The 26725-nt window shown below is 44.3% G+C and overlaps 1 protein-coding gene across 1 annotated transcript in view; it reads right to left on the reverse strand.

Annotated features, from left to right (window-relative positions):
• Nucleotides 1-10590: 10590 nt before the first annotated feature.
• CLSPN (claspin) overlaps nucleotides 10591-26725 on the reverse strand; it is a 47977-nt gene continuing 31842 nt past the window's right edge. Inside the window, exons 17-25 of the mRNA XM_070949618.1 lie at nucleotides 25702-25789; nucleotides 23820-23947; nucleotides 23193-23357; nucleotides 22955-23076; nucleotides 19890-20020; nucleotides 18784-18883; nucleotides 17021-17097; nucleotides 14916-15077; nucleotides 10591-10701 (exon numbers count right to left, since the gene is read on the reverse strand). Of these exons, the coding sequence (XP_070805719.1) occupies nucleotides 10591-10701; nucleotides 14916-15077; nucleotides 17021-17097; nucleotides 18784-18883; nucleotides 19890-20020; nucleotides 22955-23076; nucleotides 23193-23357; nucleotides 23820-23947; nucleotides 25702-25789 (1084 nt within the window). The remainder of the gene's footprint in view (nucleotides 10702-14915; nucleotides 15078-17020; nucleotides 17098-18783; nucleotides 18884-19889; nucleotides 20021-22954; nucleotides 23077-23192; nucleotides 23358-23819; nucleotides 23948-25701; nucleotides 25790-26725) is intronic.

The raw sequence follows: 26725 nt of genomic DNA on the forward strand, positions 1-26725 counted from the left end.
TTTGTAACTTCGAAAAATCCCTAAACGAATGGTTTGTAAGCTGAATTGTATTCTTTCTCCAACTTAATGGGCTCCTATCTATAGCTCAGAATCAACCTCTGTGCTGTTAGGTGAACTCTAGTCTACCAGAAGCTTATGAAATAATATCGTTTTAACCTTCCAGGTGCATCAACACTTATTTTTTTCCAAGGCCTGACTCGAACGCTAGCTAGCTAAATGCTAGGTCTCCTGCCCGCTTCAGGCGAGAGAGTGCAGAGAAAGACATCAGCCTGTTCAATTTCAATTTTCCCTTTTAACTCCAGGCCATTTATTAAAAGGCACATACTGGGAGTCAAAAGCGTCACAAAGGGGCCCCTTTTGACAAGGCGTTAACTTTATCAAGGCTGCAGTACAGGGCAGTGATAAATTGAACTGCCCTTCGGCCTGTCACAGGTAGATTAATACGAAGAGCTAAATAGACTTTACATGGCTAGCAGGCCAGGCGTTCTGTAGTCATTGGAAGACAAGATGGAGCAAGCTGTACCCTGGAGCATGGAGGGGTCTTCTTTGACACGCAATCTCTCTCCCCCTGCTCCTCTGAAAGACACCTTCTGAAGCCCACCTTCCTGCGTGTATTTAATGCAGACCAGAGATTGGGGGAAAAAAATACTTTACTTGGTCAGAAGAATGACATATAATCACCCTCTTCTACAAATTAACCAAACATGGCCCAGGAAAGGAGGCTTCACAAGGGGAAGGGAGAGGCAGTACGTTTTCAGATGAATCTAGTGAGGATTCTCAAGAGACTTTGGGCTCAGTGGTGGGTTTCAAAATTTTTACTACCGGTTCTGTGAGTGTGGCTTGGTGGGCATGGCATGGCTTGGTGGGCGTGGCAGGGGAAGGATACTGTAAAATCTCCATTCCCATCCCACTCCAGGGGAAAGATGCTGTAAAATCTCCATTCCCTCCCCAATCCAGGGGAAGGTTACTGCAAAATCCCCATTTCCTTCCGATCAGTTGGGACTCGGGAGGAAGAAAATAGATGGGGGCGGGGCCAGTCAGAATTTATACTATCGGGGTTTTTTTTGTTTTTTTTAATTTGATTTATATGCCGCCCTTCTCCGAAGACTCAGGACAGCTTACAATGCGCTAAGCAAAAGCCTTCATTCTTTTGTATATTTATACAAAGTCAGCTTATTGCCCCCACAACTGGGTCCTCAATTTACCTACCTTAGAAAGGATGGAAGGCTGAGTCAACCTTGAGCCTTGGCGAGATTCGAACCTGCAGTAATTGCAGGCAGCTGGTCTTAATAAGCAGCTTAATAACAGGGTGCCTTAGGCCACTGTACTACCAAGGCTCTCCGAAGTAGTTCTCCAAACTACTCAAAATTTCTGCTACCGGTTCTCCAGAACTGGTCAGAACCTGCTGAAACTCACCTCTGTTTGGCATCCAGTGAGGCAGGTCCATGTTTGAAACGCATCTGGGGTCCAACCTTGGGAACTTTAGGATCGGGGAACTTCAACTTCCAGAAGTCCCCAGCCATCCATGTTGGCTGGGGAATTCTGGGAGTTGAAGTCTACAAGTCTTAAAAGTTGCCAAGACTGGACACTCGTTATCTAGGCTCAAGAATCTGGGAAGAACAACTAATTCTGAAAGTATCCCAGTGGATTTTTAAATTTTTTTTTTAGTATTTCTTATATATTTTATTATTTCTTTTTTTCCTTGGACTTTCACTTTTCCCAACTCCCTACCTTTCCCTCTAGATCACTAGGTTTTGGGATTTAGAGATAAAATAGACTGTAGACAACTTTTAATTCAATTTAATTTAATTTAATTTAATTAATTAAATTTATATGCCGCCCCTCTCCGAAGACTCAGGGCGGCATTTTGCAAAATGCTCCTTTCGGAAAAGCAGAAACTGAATGAAGAAGCTGAAATAGCCATCTGTTTTGATTTATTCATACATATATTTGTAATTGTGGTCTGAGTTACTTTCAGTGACCAGTCACTGAACTATACTACCCCATGATGTTATTTGCTTTTAGCCCAGCCTGTTGTGTTAACCTAATCCTGGTGGTTTATAAGCAGTGATTTATGATTTAACGTGAGTAAATCAATTGTGGTTTATTCAAATCCATGGGGTGATTAATCATGTGGGAATTCAGCCACGTGAGTGAGTAGAGGCAAAAATTCCTGTTTAGCTAAGCACAAGGTAGAAAGACTGCAGACTTACAAGGCTGCCCAAATATCCAGCTCAGAGTCTCAATGGTGATTCAGTCCAATCTTCAAAGCAGATTCCCAAGTTAGCAGAATGAAATGAATTTGACAAACCCAACTAAACTAATAATTTGGATCAATGTTGACCAGACATCCTCAATAGAGGTTGCTAAGGTATCCCCTGATGCAGAGGTGGGCAACTATGGCCCTTTTATGACTTGTGGACTTCAATTCCCAGAATTCCTGAGCTAGCATGGCTGGCTCAGGAATTCTGGGAGTTGAAGTCCACAAGTCATAAAAGGGCCATAGTTGCCCACCCGTGGCCTGAGGGAACAAGAAGTGGGATGGGAACATGAAGAACATGAAGATAGTAAGCAAAGGACCAGAGCCCCATCAATGAGGAGCAAATGTTGCTGACATGAGAGAAAGGAGGCAGGAAGGGCAGGGGTGAAATGGTACTGGTTCAATCCGGTAGCAATGGTGGCGGGTGGTTCGGAGAACCAGTAATGACGGCAGCGCGAGACTCCGCCCACCCACCTGGTTGTTGTTACTTCCTGGTTTTAACAAGGAAGTAACCTGTTTTTTACCCTCTGCGCATGGGCAGAAGGGTTTGCGCATGCACAAAGGGTCCGCGGCGCGTGCAGTTCCGAACCGGTAGGGAAGGTAAGTACATTTCACCCCTGAGGAAAGGACTAAGGGTCAAAGACTACCTGTATTTGTTATCTCTGGTAACTTTTAATGACACCAGGACTGAAATGACAAGGTTCTATATAAGAGATGGGATTTGGGAAGAAATCATTTGTTGCATTTTAAGAGAAGGCAATAAATTACTAAAATTATTTATACCTGTTGCAATGAAGCGGGAAGTTATTTCTTTATATATTTTTCTTTACAATAGTCTTATTTTTTTTCCCCCTCTTCGTTTCTATTTTTCTCCTTTCCTGAACTTTGTTTTTTTTTTCTTTTTAGTTTGCATTAGTTTTTAATCTTTTAAATTGCAATGCTTAATAAAATCATTATATTAAGAAACAAAAAAACCTGGCATAGAGGGGAACAAGCGAGTTTACTCAGAGCCTGCCCAGCCAGCTTCCTCTTGCCTTGTCCACTCTGGAGCCATTTTTCACACGCTGAAAATACAGATCGCTTTTAGCCTGGATCCATCTGGTTTCTCAAATAGCCTGTCTCTTTGATAAATAACATAAATTAAATTAGACAAGACAAATAAATAGGGTTTTTTTTTCCCTTTTTGTTCCCCCCTCCTCCCCTTTCCCAGCATCTACCCTCAGCCTCTCCCTGGATGGAAAACAAAAGCATATAGAATTCAGCAAATGCCTGGAGCCCCCCGAAAGGCCATCTCACCAGTGCAAAATCTGAGGGGCAGCGAGGAGAGTGGGGTGATTGCAAAACGTGTCTGAAATGTTAACCATTTAACACAGACCGCAGGACGCCCAGCTAACTTTGAAGCTCTTTTTAATCCCTTTCGCTGCAACCCAGCGCTGCTAATAAGGCCAACAGGTTAGCAGCAATCCAGCTTTCTAGAGCTTCCAATTCCTTACCCTGCAAGGATTTATTTCAGCGATTCTCCATACTTAGCCATCCCCTCGCTTGCTTGCTATCTCTTGCACACGCTGCTGTTGCAGCAAAACATTCGCAGAGGAAGGCTAAATCACAGCACAAGGTTACTGGACCAGCTTTCCTAAATTCCAAGCCAGTTAACTAATAAGCACCTCTACGTGTAAGAGCAGTCTGCCCCAAGTATTAGTTCAAAACAGTGCAACTTCAGTCCCAAAGCAAAGAGCTTCTTTTTCCAAAAAAGTGGATTTTCTTGGGGTTTTTTTCCCTTTAAAAAAGATTCCATTTCTCATCCAAGAAGTTTCTTTAGTTCAGTTCAGGTGATTTATAGTATATATCACAATTAGCTTGCATAAGATGTTAAATTGTTTTGGGTCAATATCTTACCTGACTTAGCCTTGGGGCTACACGAGCTGTTTTCCCAGTTTGTGAATCCCGCTACTAAACTGGTTTAATTCTGTTTGAACTAGTTTGGTAGCTGGATTCACACATACACCCCACTATAACGCTTTTCGGGGCTGGCTTACTCTGTTGCCCGATGCCTGTCATATCGCTTATTCAACAAAAACTGCTGAAGAAAACGTGGCTCTTTCATTGTATTAACGCAGTCATTGTCTCCCTAGTCAGAGGTGGGTTTCAGCAGGTTCTGACCAGTTCTGGAGAACCGGTAGCGGAAATTTTGAATAGTTCGGAGAACCGGTAGTAAAAATTCTGACTGGCCCCGCCCCCCATCTATTCTCTGCCTCCCAAGTCCCAGCTGATCAGGAGGAAATGGGGATTTTGCAGTAACCTTCCCCTGGAGTGGGGTGGGAATGGAGATTTTACAGTATCCTTCCCCTGCCACACCCACCAAGCCACGCCCACAAAACCAGTAGTAAAAATTTTTGAAACCCACCACTGTCCCTAGTGGTCAATTGAGAAGTATACCACATTAGATAATTAAATCAGGATTCACCAAGGTTGCAACACATTTCAAAGCAATAAGTGGGGCATGGGGATTAAGTCCATGCATGTTGGATGGCTCTGCTTCATAAGGACAGGTCAATTTGCAATCGGATCATTGTCTGTTGTTTGTATTATTTAAATTGGTGTTTGTGTGTGTATAGGTAAAGGGAAAGGTTCCCCTTGCACATATATCCTGGTCGTTCCCGAATCTAGGGAGTGGTGCTCATCTTTGTTTCAAAGCCGAAGAGCCAGTGCTGTCTGAAGACGTCTCCGTGGTCATGTGGCCGGCATGACTAAACACCAAAGGCGCACGGAACGCTCTTCCATTCCCACCAAAGGTGGTCCCTATTTTTCTACTTGCCTTTTTTACGTGCTTTCGAACTGCTAGGTTGGCAGAAACTGGGACAAGTAACAGGAACTCACCCCGTTACGCGGCACTAGGGATTCAAACAGCTGAACTGCCGACCTTTTCGATCGACAAGCTCAGCATCTTAGCCCCTGAGCCACCGCATCCCTTGTGTGTATATATATATATATATGTATGTGTGTGCTTACGATTGGCTGGAATTAGCCCATTTTGAATTCTTTTATCTTTGTATGTTGCCTACGGTTGCTTCAGTGATTGAGGCAGCTAATAAAACGATGACACAATTGCATAAACAAATGAGACCGACACCCGAAACAAGACTTACTTTACCTGCAATCATTAATGCTTTTTGTCAGGAAGCGTCTTCCCAGAGATCAAACGATGAGAGCCAATCAGCATGGGAGAGACAGACAATTCATTTTTAAGGCAAGGAGAAGGAAAAAAATGCACAGACTTGCATGCAAGGACCTATCACCAACCCTGGAAGCAATGAAGAAGGTCCAGCAAAAGCCTGCAGCTGCTGTGGGAAGGCATTCTCTGCAATGTTTTGTTCTTTAACATTTTGTTGTGGCCCGTTGGTGGCCAGCAGAGCTGGACAGTGAGGAGGTTAGGGAGGAACCTGGGCCAGTCCTGGGGGCTGGGGAAAGCTCGGACGAGGGCTCTGCATCGGAGGCAGAGAGGGGGCCAAGGCCATCTGGTAGTTATGTGCAGCCTCTGGAGTCTGACAGCAGCGAGGCAGACAAACTTTGGGAGCCTGTTCCCAGTGTGTGCATGCGCAGAGCTGCCAGAAGACAAGAACAATTAAGAAAACAGGGTCGACTTGGGAGTAAGGCTTGGAGATGATTGGCCCCTTCCATAAGACATAAAAGAAGAACGAACGAGACGTGAGCTTTTGCAGGAAGCAATTACTTCATTTGGCCAATTCAAGATTTGCAAGTGACTCTGTGCCAAGTTTGGCCTTGCCCTGCGTCTGGAAATTAGCAGTCTGGCAGCGTTCCACATGAGATAGGTGGGTGTTGATAACCTTCCTCTGAAAGACTGTTTATCAAGCCTCACGGACTGTAAATGGAAGTAATTTACAGTCGTATAAATAAAACAGGTTTTGTGGGACTAAGACTTTGCTTCATGCTTTCTAAGGAAGCCTAGGTCAGAACAAACATCAAGGAATGAGGGGTCCCAAGACAAAGACGACAGCAGCAAGGGATAACCTCCGATAGCTTTCCTCCACAGGGACAGGAACACAAGAGCGATGATGTATGTCAGGTGCTCATCAACCAAATCAGCAACTTGCCTACAAGTCATCATCGACCACAATGGAGGCTGACATTTCTGCTACTAAGCAAGGCAGCTGTTAAGTGAGGGGCTTTTTTTCCATTTTACGACCTTTTTTTGCCACCGTGGTTAAGTGAATCACTGCAGTTGTTAAGTTAGAAACACGGTTGTTAAGTGAATCTGGCTCCCACACTGACTTTGCTTGTCAGAAGTTAGCGAAAGGTGACGACGTGACCCAGAGACATTGCAACCAGTATATACAGGTAGTCCTCGACTTACAACCATAATGGAGCCCAAAATTTCTGTTAAGTGAATTTTATCCCATTTTAGGACCTTTCTTGCCACAGTTGGCAAGTGAATCACCGCAGTTGATATCTTAGTAACCTGGTTGTTAAGTGAATCTGGTTTCCCCACTGACTTTGCTGGTCAGGTCACAAAAGTTGATCAAACGACCTTGGGACACTGCAATGGTCATAAGCACGAACAGATTGCCAAGCATCTGAATTTTGATCATGGAATGATGGGGGTCAGTTCTAAAAATTTTTACTACTGGTTCTGTGGGCGTGGCTTATTTTGTGGGCGTGGTTTGATGGTCATGTGACAATTCTTTAGGATTTAGCAGAGGTACTGGTCTACCAGGCTTTTAACTGCTTCTGAGCTGTACTGGTCTATCCATTTGTTTTTGGAGGCACTGGTCTACTCATTCGTTTTTGAAGGCACCGGTCTACCCACCTGTTTTTGGAGGCACTGGTATACTCATTTGTTTTTGGAGGCACCGGTCTACCACCACACTGCCTTTTAACACTGATCAGCTGTAGGGTGGCCTTTTGAAGCCCCACGACAAGAGTTTAAACAGTTTTTTTCCTTCTAGCCGATCAGCTGGGACTCAGGAGGCAGCAATAGATTGGGGGTGGGGCCAAATAAAAGATAAGAATAACACGAGGAAGGAGGGCCCAGCTCCTGAACAAAGAGAACCGGTTCGGTGACCGGCTCGGCCGAACCAGGAGGAACCCACCACTGATGGGGGTGCTGCAAAGGTCCTAACTGTGAAAAATGGTCGCAAGTCACTTTTTCCAATGCCGTTGTAACTTTTAACAGGCACTAAATGAACTGTTGTAAGTCGAGGACTACCTGTATATGAGTCAGTTACCAAGCATACAAATTTTGATCGAATTTGAACAGATTGTTAACAGAGTTGGAAGGGACCTTGTAGCAGGGGTGAGTTCTACTTACCTTTACTACCGGTTTGCAACAGGATCGTGCGAAACTTCTGCGCATGCGGATCGGTGATGACTACATCCGGGGTGGTGGGCAGGGCCTCCCACCGGTTTTACTACCGGTTCTTGCGAACCGGTCCGAACCGGGGGCAACCCACCACTGCCTTGTAGGTCAACTAGTCCAACCCCCCGCCCAAGCAGGAGACTCTATACCATTTCTGACAAAGGGCAGTCCAATATCTTCTTGAAAGCCTCCAGAGATGAACCTCCCGTGATCGTCGGGATGCTGCGATGGTTCTAAGTGTGAGAAATGGTCCTAAGTCACTTTTTCCAGTGCTGTTGTAAGTTCAAACAGTCACTAAATAATGCTTATAAGACAAGGACTACCTGGACTTGTCTAAGATGTCATCAGTGTCTCTCAATCTCAGCAACGTTAAGACGTCTGGACTTCCATCTTCCAGAATTCCCCAGGCAGCATTTGTTGAGGTTGAGAAATACCGATCTGTGCCTTTTGTGCAATGACAGCACATCGCGGGGCTCACTGTTTTGAGCTATCCATGGTTTTTTATGGACCCTGAGAAGGCTTCTAGGGCAGTGATGGCTAACCTTTTCTGGATCGAGTGCCCAAAATGCATGCACCCCACCCCCGCACATGCACCCTGCCCTGTGGAAACACCCCGCCCTTGCCCCACCCCGCACATGTGTGCATGGCGCCCCTGCATGCACCCCACTGCGTGCACCCCACCTCCTGCATATGCACTGCAGAGATCCGAAGACCAGCTGGCTGGTGGGAGGCACATGCATATGCACAACTGAACTGAGCTGGGGCGACGGCTCGCGTGCCCACAGAAAGGGTTCATGTGTGCCACATCTGGCACGCGTGCCATAGGTTCGCCACCATGGTTCTAGGGCAAAGCTTGGCAAATAACAAATATTCGGGATGAAGTAGCTGGGGGCAGTACAGCAGCAGTTATTTGTTAGTGCCACTCATTTAATAAAATGGCATCTAATATCTGCTTTTAATGCCTCGGCCCAGATTAGGGCTCTGCTGTTTCTGAACTGCTCCCTCTGGCAGCTGTAAATGTAATGGGTAAAAAAAAAAAAAAAAACAAATGGAGAGAAGGGGAAGGACAGAGCACCATTCGAGGCAATCTGCTTTCGTTTGCTTCCGGAGGTGTAAGTTATCCTAAAAATTCATGGTTGGCACGAGATCTCGAATAAAAGCCACTCATTTGCAGGGGGAGGGATGAGCAACGTGTCCTCAGCTCAAGTTCAGGACAAAATACAAAGAGGTGGGTGGATATGTGGTTTTTCTCAGAACAATTAGGATGCCAGGCTGAAGCCAGAAGCAAGAGCTATTTCATTAGAATGAAAATAGTTATCCGATGAAGCAGCAGGTTGATGGCTAACAGATGCAAGCAGCAATCCAGTTTCTAACCAGGACGCCTTCTATAAAGAACGCCACAAAGAAGAGGGAGCCAAGCTATTCTCCAAAGCACCTGAGGGCAGGACAAGAAGCAACGGGTGGAAACTCATCAAGGAGAGAAGCAACTTAGAACTAAAGAGAAATTTCCTGACAGAACAATTAATCAGTGGGAGAACTTCCCTCCAGAAGTTGTGGGTGCTCCATCACTGGAAGTTTTTAAGAAGAGGTTGGATAACCATTTGTCTGAAGTGGTGTAGGGTTTCCTGCCTGGGCAAGGGGTTGGACTAGAAGAGCTCCAAGGTCCCTTCCAGCTGTTATTCTATTCTATTCTATTCTATTCTATTCTATTCTATTCTATTCTATTCTATTCTATTCTATTCTATTCTATTCTATATTGGGCTTCAGTTCCAGGAACGTCAACAAGATGGCATGCCGTCTTTTCTGAAAACTCACTTCTGCAACAAGGAATGCATCCAAATCCTTTAGTCCATTGGTCACCAACTGGTGGTCCGTGAAAAAATTTTGGTGGTCCGTAAAAAAATTATTTACATTTTTTTTATATTGCACTAAATTAGGGGTCCTCAAACTACGGTCCCTGGGCCGGATATGTGCAATGAACATTTGTGTTGCTGCAGAGTCTCCTCCTTCGGGGTCTTTTTGTGCAGGTCGCAGGGGGACAGAAATTCCGACTTGGTGTCTGCTTCAGCCTCCTGGTGTGGGGCTTTGGGCGAAGGCTGGAGGGAAGTGCCACTGGTGGCAAGGAGCCGGAGGGCCTTGTTCCAGTGGGATTGCATCATGGCCTGGAACTGGCTGACCACCTCAGCCTGCTGAGCCTCCAGGCGCCAGTACCTGGCCTTGCACTCCTGCAGGTCTTCCCTCCGCATTCGTGACCAGAGGTTCTACTGTAGTTGTAAACGAGGCACATTTCACCCAGACTTCCTTTTCTCCCCATTTTGTATGCTTTAAAATGTGCATAAAGACAGGTATAATTTTTTTTAAAAAGCAGAGGCTGCCCTCCCTGTTTTGTTCTTGACGCAAATTCAAGATCCTTGTTTATTTATAAAAAATTAAAATGCCAGCAGGAGATGAAAGCACAGGGAACAACAACAAAGATACATATATATACATTGCAGATATATATCCTGTTCTACAGTATGAATTTAGAAAAATTAAAACCTTGATTAAAAGTACATCAGAATTTTCCAAAATACTGAGGGGCAAAAAAGTTATATATACATATATACATACAGCCTCTGTAGTGATTTTAAAACCCAGCCACCGGGATCCTGATGCTTCAAACGTGGCCCCAAAACAAAGCAGTTTTAGAATTTGACTTAGGTCGAGTAAAGTCCCAAAGAAAAAAGAATGAATTAAGAGAAATGCAGGCTCACTTAGTGCTTGAGTCGGTACTGTAATAACAGTTTCCTGTTTCCCAACTAATACCTGAGGATTGGGGAGGAATATTAATGCCGTGTGTTCTGCAATGTAGGTATTGCCATCCAGCAGAGATTTGTGCATTGTCTTTACAGCTCTGCAAAATCCAAAATGCGGCTGAACGAGACCATGCAAACCGGCATTGTTTTTTTTTTTTTTTTTACCTTTCCAAATACTGGAATATACTTCGGGTTTCTTGAGCTGATGTGCTGTCAAGTCGCAGGCGTTTAGGAGAAGGCATGGCGACAGGAGGCAGAGTTCTTCTCTTGACCTAGGAAACGGCAGAAAGTAGTTTAGTTCCAAAAATTTTTTAGATGACCAGAATCTCATTCATTCTCTTATTATTTATTCTATATTATTATTATTATTATTATTATTATTATTATTATTATTATTTCTCTTTATTTATTATTATTTATTCTCTTATTATTATTCATTCATTCATTATCTCCGGTAATATTACACTACTAACCAGAGCATACAAAACATTTGCTAGACCAATTCTCAAATACAGCTCATCTGTCTGGAACCCGCACTGCATATCAGACATTAATACAATTGAACGTGTCCAGAAATATTTCACAAGCAGTGTCCACTCTTCTGCTCGTAACAAAATACCTTATGCCACCAGACTTGAAATTCTGGGTTTAGAAAATTTAGAACTACGCCGCCTTCAGTCTGACCTAAGTGTAGCTCATAAATTCATCTACTACCATGTCCTACCTGTCAATGACTACTTCAGCTTCAACCACAATAATACACGAGCACACAATAGATACAAACTTAAAGTGAACCATTCCAAACTTGATTGCAGAAAATAGGACTTCAGTAACAGAGTGGTCAATGCCTGGAATGCACTACCTGACTGTGGTTTTTTCCCCAAACCCCAAAAACTTTAACCTTAGACTGTCTACTGTTGACCTCACCCCATTCCTAAGAGGTCTGTAAGGGGCGTGCATAAGAGCACCAGCGTACCTACCGGCCCTGTCCTAATGTTCCCTTTAATTGTATTCATTTTATGTATTCAATTCATGCTTATACTTATATATATTATCTAATATGTACTCGACAAAATAATAAAAAAAATCAATCTGCTTGGACATGTCTCAGTCATTGGCTACCACAAAACAACCATGGTGTTCTCGGTTAAATTTCAATTTCAAATCTTTATTGTCGGCGCATAACAATGAGATTGGTTGAGCTCCCTCAGTGCACCCCCCCAACATAATATAACTCACAGTGAAGACAGAAAATCCCTATCATAATAAAACATATTAACAAAACACCCAGTCCTATTGCACCAGTGTGAACATGTTACACATTGCACCAGCCCCGCAGTCCATCATACTACGTAGTTATGATGTTATTTCTTCATTCAGGAGTCTGACAGCCCACGGATAAAAACTGTTCTTCGGCCTGTTTGTGCAGCTGGCTCTGCTTCTATATCGCCTTCCCGATGGTACGAGGGTAAAGAAGTGGTGACCAGGGTATGCATCGTCCCTGAGGATTTTCCTCACTCTTCTGAGGCAGCGGGGCGTAGCGGTCTCATCTAGTGGTATCAGGGGGCAGCCCACAATGTTTTGCGCTGTGCTCACCACCCTCTGTAGCGGGGGTCTCCAACCTTGGCCACTTTAAGACTTGTGGACTTCAAGCCAGCAAAGTTGGCTGAGGAACTCTGGGAGTTGAAGTCCACAAGTCTTCAAGTGGCCAAGGTTGGAGACCCCTGCTCTGTATTGTTTTTCAACTTATCCTTGAACTTTTTATTTGCTTCTAACGAGTTGACCAATTGCTCTCTCCAGTTCTGAATAACACCATCGAAGCCTAGACCAAGCCAAGTCCAAAAATGCCAGGGAATTTCTAGAAGCCTGGCGCTTTGACAAATTAGCCATTAACAGACACACAGATATAAACAATATCTTTTTACTGCGCAAAAGAGACAATCAACAAGCCAAAAAGGGAACCAAAACACCTCCTCGCCTGCGATCAGCACCCAGATGAGCATAGATTAACTCCCAAGATTAATATCAGATCAACAAACAATACCCCCAATCAAGGAATTGCCAAAGAAGCCAAAAATAAACAGCCCAACTAAAGAACCTCTAAGACCATCACGTTCAGAGCAAGCAACTAGAATACAAACTTAGAGCAAACCCCCATCCTTACTGACTTAGACGACTTTATTGTCATTTTGAATGTACGCTAATCGGCCTACATTAAAATGAAATTTTGTTGCATACAGCTCTCGAAGGTTCTCGACCAGAGGTGGTATTCAGCCAGTTCGCACCGGTTTGTGCGAACCGTTGGCGAAAATTTGGCCAAAGTCGCCAAACTGGTAGCAATGGCTGGCTGGCCACGCCCCCAAACCGGTCCCCCGCTCGCTATGTTCGTTGCTGTCATGTTCTTCGTGCACACACATTCCAATGCCTTACAAGTCCAATAGGATGCGCATGCACGAAGAACATGGCAGTGATGGCAACAGCTTTTTCCGTGACCTGATACTTTTTGGCGGCCTGCGGCCAGCCACTGCAAAGCAGCTTCTTTGCCAGCCACTTTCCAGCAGCAGCAGCTGGCTGGGGGCCACAGAAAACTCCGATCAGCTTGCCTTCCAGACTCCGCGGAAGGTAAGCAGCCTGAACAAAGAGGCGGTGGTGGGGGAGGAAGCGGGGCTAGGGCTGGGGCCGCTAAAGGAGGGGAAATGGGGGCGACTGGCAAAGGGAGGGCAGGGGTAGATAGGTGGAAATTTCAAAAATTTTCTACCTTTTCCTGTGGGCATGGCTAGGTGTGTGTGTGTGTGTGTGTGTGTGTGTGTGTGTGTGTGTGTGTGTGTGTGATGTGACTGAGTGGGCGTGGGTGACGTCAAGTTGGCCATGCCCACTCAGTCACATGCCCAACCACCTAGCCACACCCACCGAACCAGTAGCGAAAATTTTTGAAACCCACCACTGGTCTCAACTCTAATATACACTATATAAACATGACAAAATAAATATAAAATTATGCATATAATAATAATAATAACTTTATTGTCATTGTATGCGTATACACAATATACCCATACAACGAAATTCACATAACACCCAGAGACCAAGCCCAACACACATGACAATCCCCAGATACCCCCCACCCACCCACCACAAATTCCCCACCCCTAAACCACCCAAACATCCACACAACAGACCAAGTAATGCTGTCCAACAGCTCACTGATGGTGGCCCCTTTAGTTCATTGTTGAGTGCAATTGTAGCTCTGGGATAAAAACTATTCAGAAAACGTGTGGTCCGAGTTTTAATTGTTCTGCATCTTCTATATACCCACATATATTATATGACGCAGAGAAACAACACAGTTCTAGTTCGGATGTATACATGTACATGGCGAGAGAAACAAATCTCGCGAGTTTAACAGACGGATGGCCTAGGGCAGGGGTCTCCAACCTTAGGCAACTTTAAGACTTGTGGACTTCAGCTCAGAGTTGAAGCCCACAAGCCTGAAAGTTGCCAGGGTTGGAGACCCTTGCCCTAGGGAATGAGGCTGTTACAGAATCTGGTAGTCCTGCTAGAAATACTTCAACACCTCCTCCCAGAGGGGAGCAACAGAAACAGACTGTGAAGTGGGTGGGTGTGGGTGTGTGTGGGGGGGAGGGGGAGGGATCTCTAACAATGCAGATTGTGTTACCCAGTCCTTACTGATTATGTTACCTACCGTATTTTTTGGAGTATAAGACGCACCTTTTCCCCCCCTAAAAGGGGGTGAAAATTTAGGTGTGTCTTATACACCGAATGTAGCCCCACCCACCCACTGGCTCCCACTCTTTGGCCTCTGCCTCCCAGCAGTTACCTCCTTGCAAGCAAAGAGCAAGAAGAAACAGCTCCTTTCAGCTTCAGCACAGCTTAATTAGCACAAGTTGATTGGATTGGCCTCCCGACTCTCAGCTGATTTGCTCTCAGTTGTTTTGCGCAGGGCTCTGCTGCTTGCTGCAAAGAGGTAAATTGCTGGGAGCAGATTTGTTTTTTCCTTGTGCTAATCAAGCTATGCTGAAAATGAAAATGAAAGTAAAGCAGGCTGTTTGCTGCAAGGAGGCAAAATTGCTCAGAGGCAGAAGCAGATTTCCTTTTCTTCTTTTCCTCACCAAAAAAGGTAGGTGCATATTATACTCCGGTGCGTCTTATACTCCGAAAAATATGGTAGTTTAGGTAATGAAACTTCTGCAAGAAAACAACCAAGCTCAGACAGCACCAAGGACTCCTCACTATTCAAGCCTAACATCACTGAAATAACTTTTCAGTGGCTGGCTGAGGAATTCTGGAAGTTGAAATCCAGACAGGCTAAAGTTGCTGAGGTTGAGAATTCCTGGTCTAGAGGGAGGGAGGTGAGGAAAATGGATAGATGGATTTCATAGAGGGATGGATGGACAGATATAGAATAAATAAGAACAAAATACATGTTAAGTAACAGATTTCCCCCTCAAATCAATCAGATTTCTACCTGGGGTTTGGCTTTCTCTTTCACGCCTTCGCTCTTAACTGGGGACAGAGTCTGGAAGACAAAATTCCTTGAGTTCCTGGGGGCATTTGGGTTGAGGTCAGACATGGCTGCCAATTTCTGCAAGACGGCTCTTGGTTGGTTCAGCAGAGATCCATTCCTCAGCTATCAATTGGGAGAAAAAAAACGTTAGATCTAAGACTCATATTCAAGCAACATGACCGCATATCATTTCAGCCTTCAAGAGCATAGAGAGTCCTCCTACTCCCATCTCATAGGAAGGGCAAATAAGGAAGAGCAGCACTTCAATTCATTTTTCTCTCTCTCCTAAGGTATGCAAGCCATAGTGGAAGCATATCAGGAACACACGAGCTGTGCAGCAGTGAAAGGGGGAACAAGTCCATGGATACATTTAGCCTGGTTTGTCTACCCCAGAGGTCTCAAACTTGGCAACTTGTTAGCGGGAGAATTCTGGGAGTTGAAGTCCACAAGTCTTAAAAGTTGTCAAGTTTTGGGACCCCTGGTCTACCTGTTGTGGCCCACCAGCGGCCAGCAGAGCTGGCAGCAGAGTCGGACAGTGAGGAGGTTGGGGAGGAACTTGGGCCAGTCCTGGGGGCTAGGGAAAGGTCGGACAAGGGCTCTGCGTCGGAGGCAGAGAGGGAGCAAGACAGCAGCGAGGCAGAGGAACACCTGGAGCCCGTTCCCAGTGTGCGCATGGACAGAGCTGCCAGAAGACAAGAACAATTAATAAAGCAGGGTCGACTCAGGAGTAAGGCCACACCTTGGAGATAATTGGCCCCTCCCATAGGACATAAAAGAGGAGCGAACGGGATGTGGGCTTTTGCAGGAAACAATTCATTTGTTCTGTGACTCTGAGAAACTCTGTGCCAAGTTTTGCCTTGTACTGTGGTTGGGAACAAATTAACCTGGCAGCTTGCCAAACGAGATAAGGTCTGCGTTGAGAAATATTCCTTTTCAAAACTGTTTGAACAAACCTTGCTGACTGTGAATGAACATAATTCGCAGTTATGTAAATAAAAGAGGTTTTGCCAGGACCAATTCCAGCCTCCTGCTTAAGGGAGCCTAGGTCAGAACACTACCCTAACTAGTGGCATTTCTCCAAGGAGTTGCTCGCAGTGAGAGATTCTGCAACTGGAAAAAAACGGGGTTGAACCTGGGATATTTTTCATGGGGAAGCACAAGGCTCAGCCATTAGATCAGAGGTCTTCAAACTTGGCAGCTTTAAGACTTGTGGACTTCAACTCCCAGAATTCTCCAGTCAGCATAGCTGAGAGTTGAAGTCCACAAGTCTTAAAGCTGCCAAGTTTGAAGACCTCTGCATTAGATACACAAGCTTCCCCATGCAATCAAGGCCCTCTGTGACAGCCCAACCTCTGGGGGAAATCTGCTATTTATTGTTGTGGTTTGCTCAGCAGCCTGCGGAGCTGGCAGCGGAGTTGGATAGTGATGAAGCTGAGGAAGAACATGGGCCAGTCCTGGAGGCTGGGGAAGGCCCGGATGAGGGCTCTGAGTCGGAGGCAGAGATGGGGACACTCCCCATCAAGGAGTGATGTGCAGACTCTGGAGCCTCCAAAGGCTGACAGTAGAGAGGCAGAGAAACAGGAGGAGCCTGCTCCTAGTGCACGCATGAGAAGAGCTGCCAGAAGGCAAGAGCAGCTACAGGAAAGAGGATGACTCGGGAGTAAGGCCAAGAGATGATTGGCCCCTCCCATAAGGCTTAAAAGACCAGCAACGGAAAACAACGTTGATAGTCTTGCTGCACTTATCTCTTGTTGGTGTCTTCTGCTTCTGAACTTTTGCCAAGAGAAGCCTTTGGCAGTTTGCCTAATTATACCAAGGCTGGTGATTAGACTGAAGAATTTGTGTTATGAAGAGTTTGTTTTGATTTAGTTTGGACTACGCTGAGAATGAGTTAATTCTCAGCTGTTCTAATAAAGTCTGTTTGTTTTGTGTCGATTACTACCTACTTGGGCCTGGGTCACAACATTTATTACCAGAGAAAGGAAGCCCACCTCTATTATTAAGAAAGCTTTCTACTGGCGATATAAATTTAAACCAGGAACTGTCCATCCTCCGATGATACTAACCTGTGGTTTGCTGCCAGGCTGGAAACTTTCAAATGGATTTCTGGGTAGTGATTTAATTTCCTGAACTGCAGAGGGTGCTAGGAGGGCGAAGTAAAAAAAAAAAACAGAGAAAGAGAGAGAGAGAAAGGAAAGCTTTTCAAAAGGCAAACCAACAACAGGAAAAGTTGCATTGTCTGCTTCTTCGGCCATTCACGCAGTGTAGAAGCAGAGAAATTTCACATATGGAGAAACTGTTTCCCATGTGGGCACTCAGAGGTCAGGACAACCAAATCCAAAGGATAACCTGGATTTGGAAATCCTCCTCGACCATTTCAGAGTTTTGAGGACAGTATCCCTGCAGTCACATGACCACATTTTTGACAGTTTTGCTGAAAACCAGCATTTTACTTACAGTTTTCAGCAAAACTGTGGCATAGCGAATCACTGGTTTTTTTTAAAACCACCATATTTGCTAAATAACTGTGACAAAAACAGTTGTAAAATTGGGCCGGTCACAGAGGTGACCTGATTTATGACCGTCATGACTTATGACTGTGATGGGCAGGCTCCATTATAGCTGTAACCTGGAGTTTACCTATAAAATATTTTATTTTAAGACCATTTTACGGAGACCACTTTTAAAGAAGCGGGCAGCAACTTCGGGGTGTGTGGGTGTGGGTGTGGGTGTGGGTGTGTAAAACGTCTTTGGACAGCGCTGGCTCTTCGGCTTTGAAACGGAGATGAGCACTGCCCCCTAGAGTCAGGAACAACTAGCACATCTGTGTGGGGGAACTTTTACCTTTATTTTATTAACCTATGTCACTTTTTAACCTAGGAATATTTAAAATGATTTAATGACTTTTGATGGCTGTTCTTAACTTTGGGGGAGGGAAGTTAGGGATACAGAGAAAAGGGCAATGGTACAAAATTAGCAAGGATGAATCACATTTATTTGGCTGGCACACACAAGTTGTTTTAAAACCCAGAAGAAAACCAACATTTCTTGTCTGTGTGTCTCTCCCCCCCCCAAAAATATGTGTGACTCAGCCTTACTAATTTTAGACAGTTGGCCAAGAGAGAGAGAGGGAGAGTTCAGGGTTGTTGATTTTTCTTAAAACTATGGTAAGCTTACCAAAGTTACCTTAATTTTGATTTGTTTCCTGGATCCAAAATCATCTCTTTCACTCAAATTTTTGACCAGCCCAATGTAGAGTTCCTATCTGTCTAATTTATTTTATCAATTAATTATTCACCCATTTCTAGGAGATTAGAGGGCAATCTCAAAATATTTTCCCATGATAGTGTTGATTCAGTGGAACTTTCTGACTCCCAAGAATCTAGTCAGCTCCTACCTTGTTACGTTTCAAGGACACATTTGAAATACTGGTTTCTCCTTCAATTTTTATTTTTTTATTAATTATATTATTATTATTATTATTATTATTATTATTATTATTATTATTATTTCAATTACCATCTTTTGTTTTGTGGTTGATATTATAACCTGCTAGGAATCTCTCAATTATGGCAGGTTAAAAAAAAAAACTCAAATCAATCAACAACATGGTAATTAGAATATAGCAATGTTTTTTTTTGCTAGAGCACAATTGAAATTCAGTGATAAGGAAGATCCAGGGAGCATAAAGAGATGGATTAAACGCATGGATTGCCCTGCCTTGATTTTTTTTAAAAAACAGCCAGTTTGAAAAAAAATAATAACAGAATATAGTCCTTCCTTCTTAAGGTGTAAACTCCACCATTCATAAAGGGGGAAAGAAGGATACCTTTCTTTTGTAATGACTTGTTGGTGTACTTTTTGGCCAGTCTCATGAACTGGCTATCCTCGTCCACATCCTCCTCCTTCTCCTCCTCTCCTTTCGTAGACTGTGAATAAGCAGAAGAACTTGCATTAGGCAAAGTAGCAAGAGACAGAAAAAAATTCTATGTTGAACAAAATCACCGTCTACTAATCCAGGGGTCTCCAACCTTGGCAACTTTAAGCCTGGTGGACTTCAATTCCCAGAATTCCCCAGCCAGCAAAGCATGGCTGGCTGAGGAATTCTGGGAATTGAAGTCCAGAAGTCTTAAAGTTGCCAAGATTGGAGACTCCTGAATAGACCATAAGGGGAAGCTTGATATACTACTATATCCTCCAATTTACCTGCACCACAACAACCCTGTAAGGTAATTTGGCTGAGTGCCCAAATCATCTGCTAAGCTTTCATGGCTGACGTCAACTTGGACCTCCCCAGTTCCCAGGTCCAGCCTGAGTCTCAAAGGCTGCATTTTTTCCTCTCTCCCAAGAGGAGAAAATGCACTATTCCTGCAAGAATAGTCAGCCGCTGGAGAGTAGATCCAGATATTAAAAAAAATATTAGTGCCATCATTTCTTTCTTTCTTGTGGACATCCCACACCTTGATACTCTCTTTCCTCTGTTCCTCTCATGTGACAGACTGCTGGGGAAGAAACGGTTTTTTTCCAGTGGTGAAATTATTTTTTTTACTACCGGTTCTCTGGGTGTGGCTTGGTGTGCATGGCAGGGGAAGGATACTGTGCGTGGCAGGGGAAGGTTACTGTAAAATCTCCATTCCTACCCCACTTCAGAAGGATACTGCAAAATCCCCATTCCCTCCCCACTCCTGGGTGAAGGATATTGCAAAATCCCCATTCCCACCCCACTCTGGGGCCAGCCAGAGGTGGCATTTGCCGGTTCTCCAAACTGCTCAAAATTTCCGCTACTGGTTCTCCAGAACCTGCTGGATTTCACCCCTGGTCTTAAGTGTCCTCAGTTGCCTTTTTGAGTGCCGTGGTAACTTCACACAGCCACAATGAACAGTTGTAAGTTGAGGACTACCTGTACAATACATGAATTGGTACCATGCTGGTTACCTGTTCCCGAAACCACTGTTCTCGTTCAAAGCGCTCCTTCCTCCACTTGGCCTCTGTCTCTTCCAGGTGATTTTCATTCTCATCCCCACTGTCCGCTTCCCTGTGAAAATCCTCTCCCTCGGGAAGGTCATCTGAGAATGCAACACACAAAAGGACAATAAATAAATAAGCTCCTTGCCCCCCCTAAGTCTCAGTCTTCGTTTTAGAAGAAAAAGGGTGATTTGCAGTGGTGAAATCCAATTTTTTTTACTACTGGTTCTGTGGGCGGGGCTTGGTGGGCATGGCAGGGGAAGGATATTGCAAAATCCCCATTCCCACCCCACTCTGGGGCCAGCCAGAGGTGGTATTTGCTGGTTCTCTGAACTACTCAAAATTTCTGCTACCGGTTCTCCAGAACGTGTCAGAACCTGCTGGATTTCACCTCTGGTCATTTGAGAAAAAGGATCTGGATTCAGAGAAGGCATGAGATCTGTGACCAGGGCAAAGTGGTAATGGATATAGAGTGAAAAAAAGGGGAGAAATGTCGGGGCAGACAGGAGCTGTTAAAATGAAAATCCCTTTCAAAATTTAACATTTAACTTCCCTTAGAATTTCCAAATAAAACATTTAACGTTATGGCAGAAGAAGATTGAACGCTGGCCCCGACTAAAAAGTGGGCATACAGAGAATATATTAGAATCTGACCATTTTTAAAAATTGTACACTTTTTCACTGAGGGATGCGGTGGCTCAGTGGCTAAGACGCTGAGCTTGTCGATCGAAAAGTCAGCAGTTCAGCGGTTCGAATCCCTGGTGCCGCCTAACAGGGTAAGGTCCCGTTACTTGTCCCAGCTTCTGCCAACTTAGCAGTTCGAAAGCACGTCAAAAATGCAAGTAGAAAAATAGGGACCACCTTTGGTGGGAAGGTAACAGCGTTCCGTGCGCCTTTGGCATTGAGTCATGCCGGCCACATGACCACGGAGACGTCTTTGGACAGCGCTGGCTCTTCGGCTTTGAAACAGAGATGAGCACTGCCCCCTAGAGTCAGGAACGACTAGCACATATGTGCGAGGGGAACCTTTACACTTTTTCAACTTAAGAACTTTAAAAAGATAACGACATCAATAATGACTTTTCCAAACGAATGTAACAGTAACAGTAATGTTTCGGATTTGAATTTAAAAAAAAAGGAATTAAGGAATATAAGGAATATATTAAGAAATACCAGTATTCCTTAGGACAGTGTGAACATCCAAATCAACCATCGTAAATTGTACAGGTAGTTCTTGACTTAATGAACCCCAAATTTCCATTACTTAAGTGAGACAATTGTTCAGTGAGTTTTGCCCCATGTTATGACCTTCCTTGCCACAGTTAAGCGAATCACTGCAGTTGTTAACACGGTGAACTGACTCTGGCTTCCCCATTGACTTTGCTTCTCAGAAGGTCGCAAAAGAGAATCATGTGACTCCAGGACATTGCAACAGTCATAAATACATGCCCGTTGCCAAGCGGTTGAATTTTAATCACGTGACCGTGGAGATGCTGTAAGCGTCGTAAGGGTGAAGAATGGTCATAAGTCACTTATTTCAGTGCTAACTGTAACTTCAAAAGGTCACTAAACAAAAGGTTGTAAGTGGAGGACGACCTATATCTCCTTTCTCTTACTCAGAAGACCTAATCAATATGACATTAAGCCAAGCTCTCTCCGAAGGGAAGTCTTCCAGATGTGTTCAGATCACTCTTTCTAGAACTCAGAATTCTGGAAGCTGTAGTCCCAACTCATCTGGATGGTTCTTGGCTCCACATGAGGCCATATTTTCATGGCCTTCTAGAGCCTTTGAGATTTCCTAGGACTCCAAAACCTGTGGCCAAGACCTGCCTCTCTTCCTTTCCCAAGAAAGTATAGACCCATGATGGCGAACCTATGGCACGCGTGCCACAGGTGGCACGTGGAGCCATATCTGTGGGCACGCGAGCATTGCTCTAGCTCAGCTGCAGCACGCATGCATGCGCCGGCCAGCTGATTTTCTAGCCTTCCGGGCCCATCGGAAGTCAGGAAATGGGCCGTTTCTGGCCTCCAGGGGAGTGGGGAAGGCTGTTTTCCCCCTCCTCAGGCTCCAAGAAAGCCTCTGGAGCCTGGGGAGGGCGAAAAATGGGCCAACCGGGCTCACCATGCCATTGTGTGCCAAAAGCAGGGGTAGCGCGCGCGGGGGAGGGGGTGTCACAGGTGCATGCATGGGGGGAGGGCTGCACTGAATTATGGTTGTGGGCACACGCACATGCGACCCCCTGCATTCCCCCCCGCTTTTGGCACGCGATGGCAAAAAGGTTAGCCATCACTGGTATAGACCCTTTTTTTTTTTTTTTGCTTTAATTTATATGCCGCCCTTCTCCAGAAACTTAGGGCGGCTTACAATGCGTTAAGCAATAGCCTTCATACTTTTGTATATTTATACAAAGTCAGCTTATTGCCCCCACAATCTGGGTCCTCATTTCACCTACCTTTGAAAGGATGGAAGGCTGAGTCAACCTTGAGCCTTGGAGAGATTTGAGCTTGCAGTAATTGCAAGCAGCAGATGTTAATAACAGTGCTTAGTCCACTGTACTACAGGCTCTTGAAACGTGGTATTTCAAAAGGAACCTTTTCTTGAGAAGAAGTGATAGTAGGACAGGCGAAGCAGACTCTAAATTCCCTGCCAAACGACACAGTTAGAAATAGGGCTTTAGAATCCCTCCCTCCCATCCGAATGTAGATTCAGCCAATCCACAGGTGTAAAGTTGTTATTGTAATGGCTGTCCTGAGAAACAGATAAAGGATCCGTTCCCATGGTCTTCTTCCACTTTTCAACAAACTGAAACAATCCACATGGCCCTCCCTCCTTATTACACCTCTCCAAAAGGTGAGAATACTGCAAGGCGCTTAGGCACCAGGAAAAAGCTTATAAAATACAGCTTATCCCCATGCTCCTCACTCCCTCCGTTTGAATGGCAGTATCACGTTAGATATCTGACACCTGTGAATACGACATATATATTATCATGCTTATCAAAATTTGATGAACACCGGCATACTACTCATCATACCTATGTTTTTCCATCGGAACTTCCTCATCCTCCCAGGGCCATCACTATGAAGGTCTCCGTCGAGAAGGTACCTCTCCTGATACAAGCGCAACTGCCGTTTATCATCATTGAGTATCATTTTCCTAGAGAGGAAGCAGGCCAGAAAAAGGAACTTGACTAGTTTCCATTCAGAAGAACTCCGCCAAAACTGAATAACGCAACCATAGATAAGCGCACTTATATGCAGCCACATACTTACATATGGATTTTATTGACTTGATCATGAAGTTCCTCATCTGCTGGAAGAACCTCATCAAGAACGTCTTCTTCATACTCATTGAGTTCTTCACCGTCATATTCATCTTCACTTCCCCCTTCGCTGCCCGACAGCTCAGCCTCATCTTCCATGAAATCTTTTAAATGGCTGAAAGGGGTGGGGGAGAAGAATGCAAGTTTAAAAGGAATTAAAAGCAATATTGTTTACAAAAGCTGACAAGGATCTCCATGAGAGAATATTTTCTTTCAGCTCTGCTATTAGAAAATTCTTACAAGCAACACAAGAGTTGTGCTGAGATTCATAACTCATTTCTAATTCGGAAAAATATCGGAAGACAAATGGAAGGTTGGAAGCAAAGTCCACGCTAAGATACCGTTGGGCTGCCGCAATACAGCTTTATTTGTACTATCAGTTCATTCCTTCTGCATACATTTTAATAAGCTTCTCAGACGAGCTGTTTTGAAAGGCTCCTTAATTTTTAACTTATATTTAAATACATTTCAGTTCCTTAGCCTATTATTTTCCATTTTGTTTTAGGCAGTTTCATTCGGCTTTAAAGGATTTAAGATTAAATCAATTTTGCCAGTAAGTTTAAAAAGCATTACTTACAATTTATTCTTCCTTCCTTCCCTTCGCTTCAGTTCTTCTTCTTCATCATCAAATTCTAACTCATCACCTCTTTCTTCCTCCTGATCACTCTCTTCTTCCTCCTCCTCCTCCTCCTCGCACTTTTCATCCTATGAATCAGAAAAAATATCAAGTTCATGAATTCTTGAAGCATGGTAACATATTCTTTAATATTCTCCAATATTTGTTATTTTATTTAAGACATTCCCCCCCCCCACTTTGGCTGAGTTAATATAATCATTCTTCTCCTAATGGAAGATTATGATTACCTGTATGTTTGGGGTATAAGACGCACCTTAGTTTTTGGGGAGGAAAATAAGAAAAAAAAATCTGCCTCTGCCTACCAGCATCCATCCATATTCATCTGGCTAGTGTCCTGTCAGTGTGTGAGAGTTGAGGGCTGTTTGGAAACTGAAACAGTATTTGCTGTATGAGCAACAAGGAGACAGCAAGGAGCCTGGGCGTGGCTTAGCTCAACTGTTCTGTACTAAAGCTGTATGCTGTGCTGATCTCTGAAACTGAAACTCCTCTCCTCTACTTGTGTTTTGCTTGTATTTACTACCACATTGGAAAACCTGCTTTTGGTATTGTATATTTACTTCATGTGTTATATTATATATAAAGAGAAGTTATTGAATCCTGCTGAATCAGTTACTTGTGTGTGCTTTCTGGATGTGATTATTGCTGCAAACTCTGACATGTCCTTGCAGCAAATAGTGAACAGTCAGGTCAGCTTCAACACATTATTGCAGCCTGATTCAGCAGAAGCAGCTGATTGGCACTGCCCGGAATACCCCCAATCAGCTGTTCCAGGCTGCAGGGATTGCCACAGATCATTGTCTCCTCCGTGCCTCGCGTTTTTGGCTATATTCAGTGTATAAGACACACCCAAATTTTCACCCTCTTTTAGGGGGAAAAAAAGTGATTCTTATACTCTGAAAAAAACGGTATATTAAACTGGGAGCAAAAGGAAAAAAATGAGATGACCAACCCAGAGTAATTTCATCAAAGATTTTGTTAGGAGGAAAAAAAGAGAGCAAGCGCCTAGGATTTAGTGCTGCTCTGAAACACAGGAGTTACCTGTTGAAATCTCAAACATATCAAGCAGGTATTGCAGAATGTGGCAGGGAGTGGGGAAGCTTCCAATTTGCTCTTCTCCAAACCAAACAAAGGAATGATAAAGCACAGGCAGTCCTCAATTTACATCTACCATTGAGTTTACTATTTCTGTTTCTTAGCAAGGCAGTTGTTTAAGTGAGCTTTGCCCTGTTTTACAACTTTACAGGGTTGTAGTTTTACAGCTACAGCAATTAAGCAAATCACTGCAGTTGCAAAGCAAATCATGAGGTCATTAAGCGAATCCGGCTCCCCCCAGAAGCTGGCTGGGAAGGTTACAAGTGGGGATCATGGGACCCCCGGATAATGCAATGGTCATAAATACACACACCCCCAGTAGCCAAGTGTCCAAATGTTGATCATGTGACCATGGGGATGCTGCAACAGTTGTTAAGTGTGAAAACTGGTCATAAGTCACTTTTTTCAGTGCCATTGTAACTCCGAACTGTCACTAAATGAATGATTGTAAGTCAAGAACTACCTCTGTGCAAAATAAAGAAAGAATAATGAGCATTTACTTAATATGAACTATCTTATATTTATTGGACAATAAAGTTACTTAATGCAGAATTATCTTCTACTTTGCCTGAAAATGGGTGAAAATAGGAGCATTTAAATTGACCAGCTGAACAGAAAATATTGTTGTAATTGCTGCTGAATTAGGACCGGAAACCACGTTTCAGGATTGGACTGGCATGCGTGCTCTATGGTCCATTTGGACCTTGCTCCAATTGTGCACAGTACTTACTTCTTCCTCACTGTCAAAAGGATGATCATCTGTTAAAAGCTGGAACTCCCCAAATTCCTCTTCTTTCTCTTGATCTTCTGCCTCCCTGCTTGAAAAGTAAGATTTTTTTTTTAAAAAAGTAAATGCAGCAGGAATGTAGCTAATTGGATACGCCACTTTAATTGCCGAATGCTTTGACTTTACCACAACAGAACATGTAGAAACAAACAGTTATTGGGTGCGCTGATTTTTATTTAACATGCCCTTTAAATTGGTATGCTACTCAACAGGAGCGCAAGGAGATATAATACTGGCATGTGTCTTTCATCTAAAGCAGTGATGGTGAAACTTTTCAGCACCGAGTGCCGAAAAGGGAGCGCACGTGTGCACATGTCTAGGCCGCAACCCGGTAGAGAAGTTGTCCAGGGTGCATGCGCCCCTCCCCCCCCAAAAAAATGAACTTCCGGTTTCAGCTACTGAACTTCTGGTTTCAGCAAGCTACTCTTCTGGGTTTCTGGCGCACATGCGCACATGACAATCAGCTGACCGGCACGCATGCTCATGCAGGAAACCGGAAGACCAGCTCTTCTAGTTTCCGGCACTGCCGCATGCAAAAACACCAGCTGATCATTGCACGCACATGTGCGCCAGAAACCCAGAAGAGGAATGGGCTATGCCACGCGTGCCAGGTGATATGGCTCTGTGTGCCACTTAGGGCCAGCGTGCCATAGGTTCGCCATCACGGATCTATTATGTAACTATAGATTTTGCTATGCTTTCAATGATTATTTTAATTGTCCTTAAGATGAGATTCCTTGGCTTTTTTATTTCTGTTGCTGCTGTATAACAGCTGTTGTGGCCCGTCAGCGGCCTGTGCAGTTAGTAGCTGATTCCGACAGCAAGGAGGCTGGTGTGGTGCTGTGCCAGCAGCCTGTGCAGCTGGCACTTGAGTCAGACAATGAGGAGGCTGGAGAAGATGTGGTGCCAGAGGCGGGGATTCAGCCAGGGCCTTCAGAATCTCCAGAAGCTCCCTTAAGTGAAGAGG

Source organism: Pituophis catenifer, unplaced genomic scaffold (assembly GCF_029215685.1).
Source record: "Pituophis catenifer annectens isolate HBS135680 unplaced genomic scaffold, rPitCat1.0.hap2 SCAF_9, whole genome shotgun sequence".
Lineage (NCBI taxonomy): Eukaryota > Metazoa > Chordata > Lepidosauria > Squamata > Colubridae > Pituophis > Pituophis catenifer.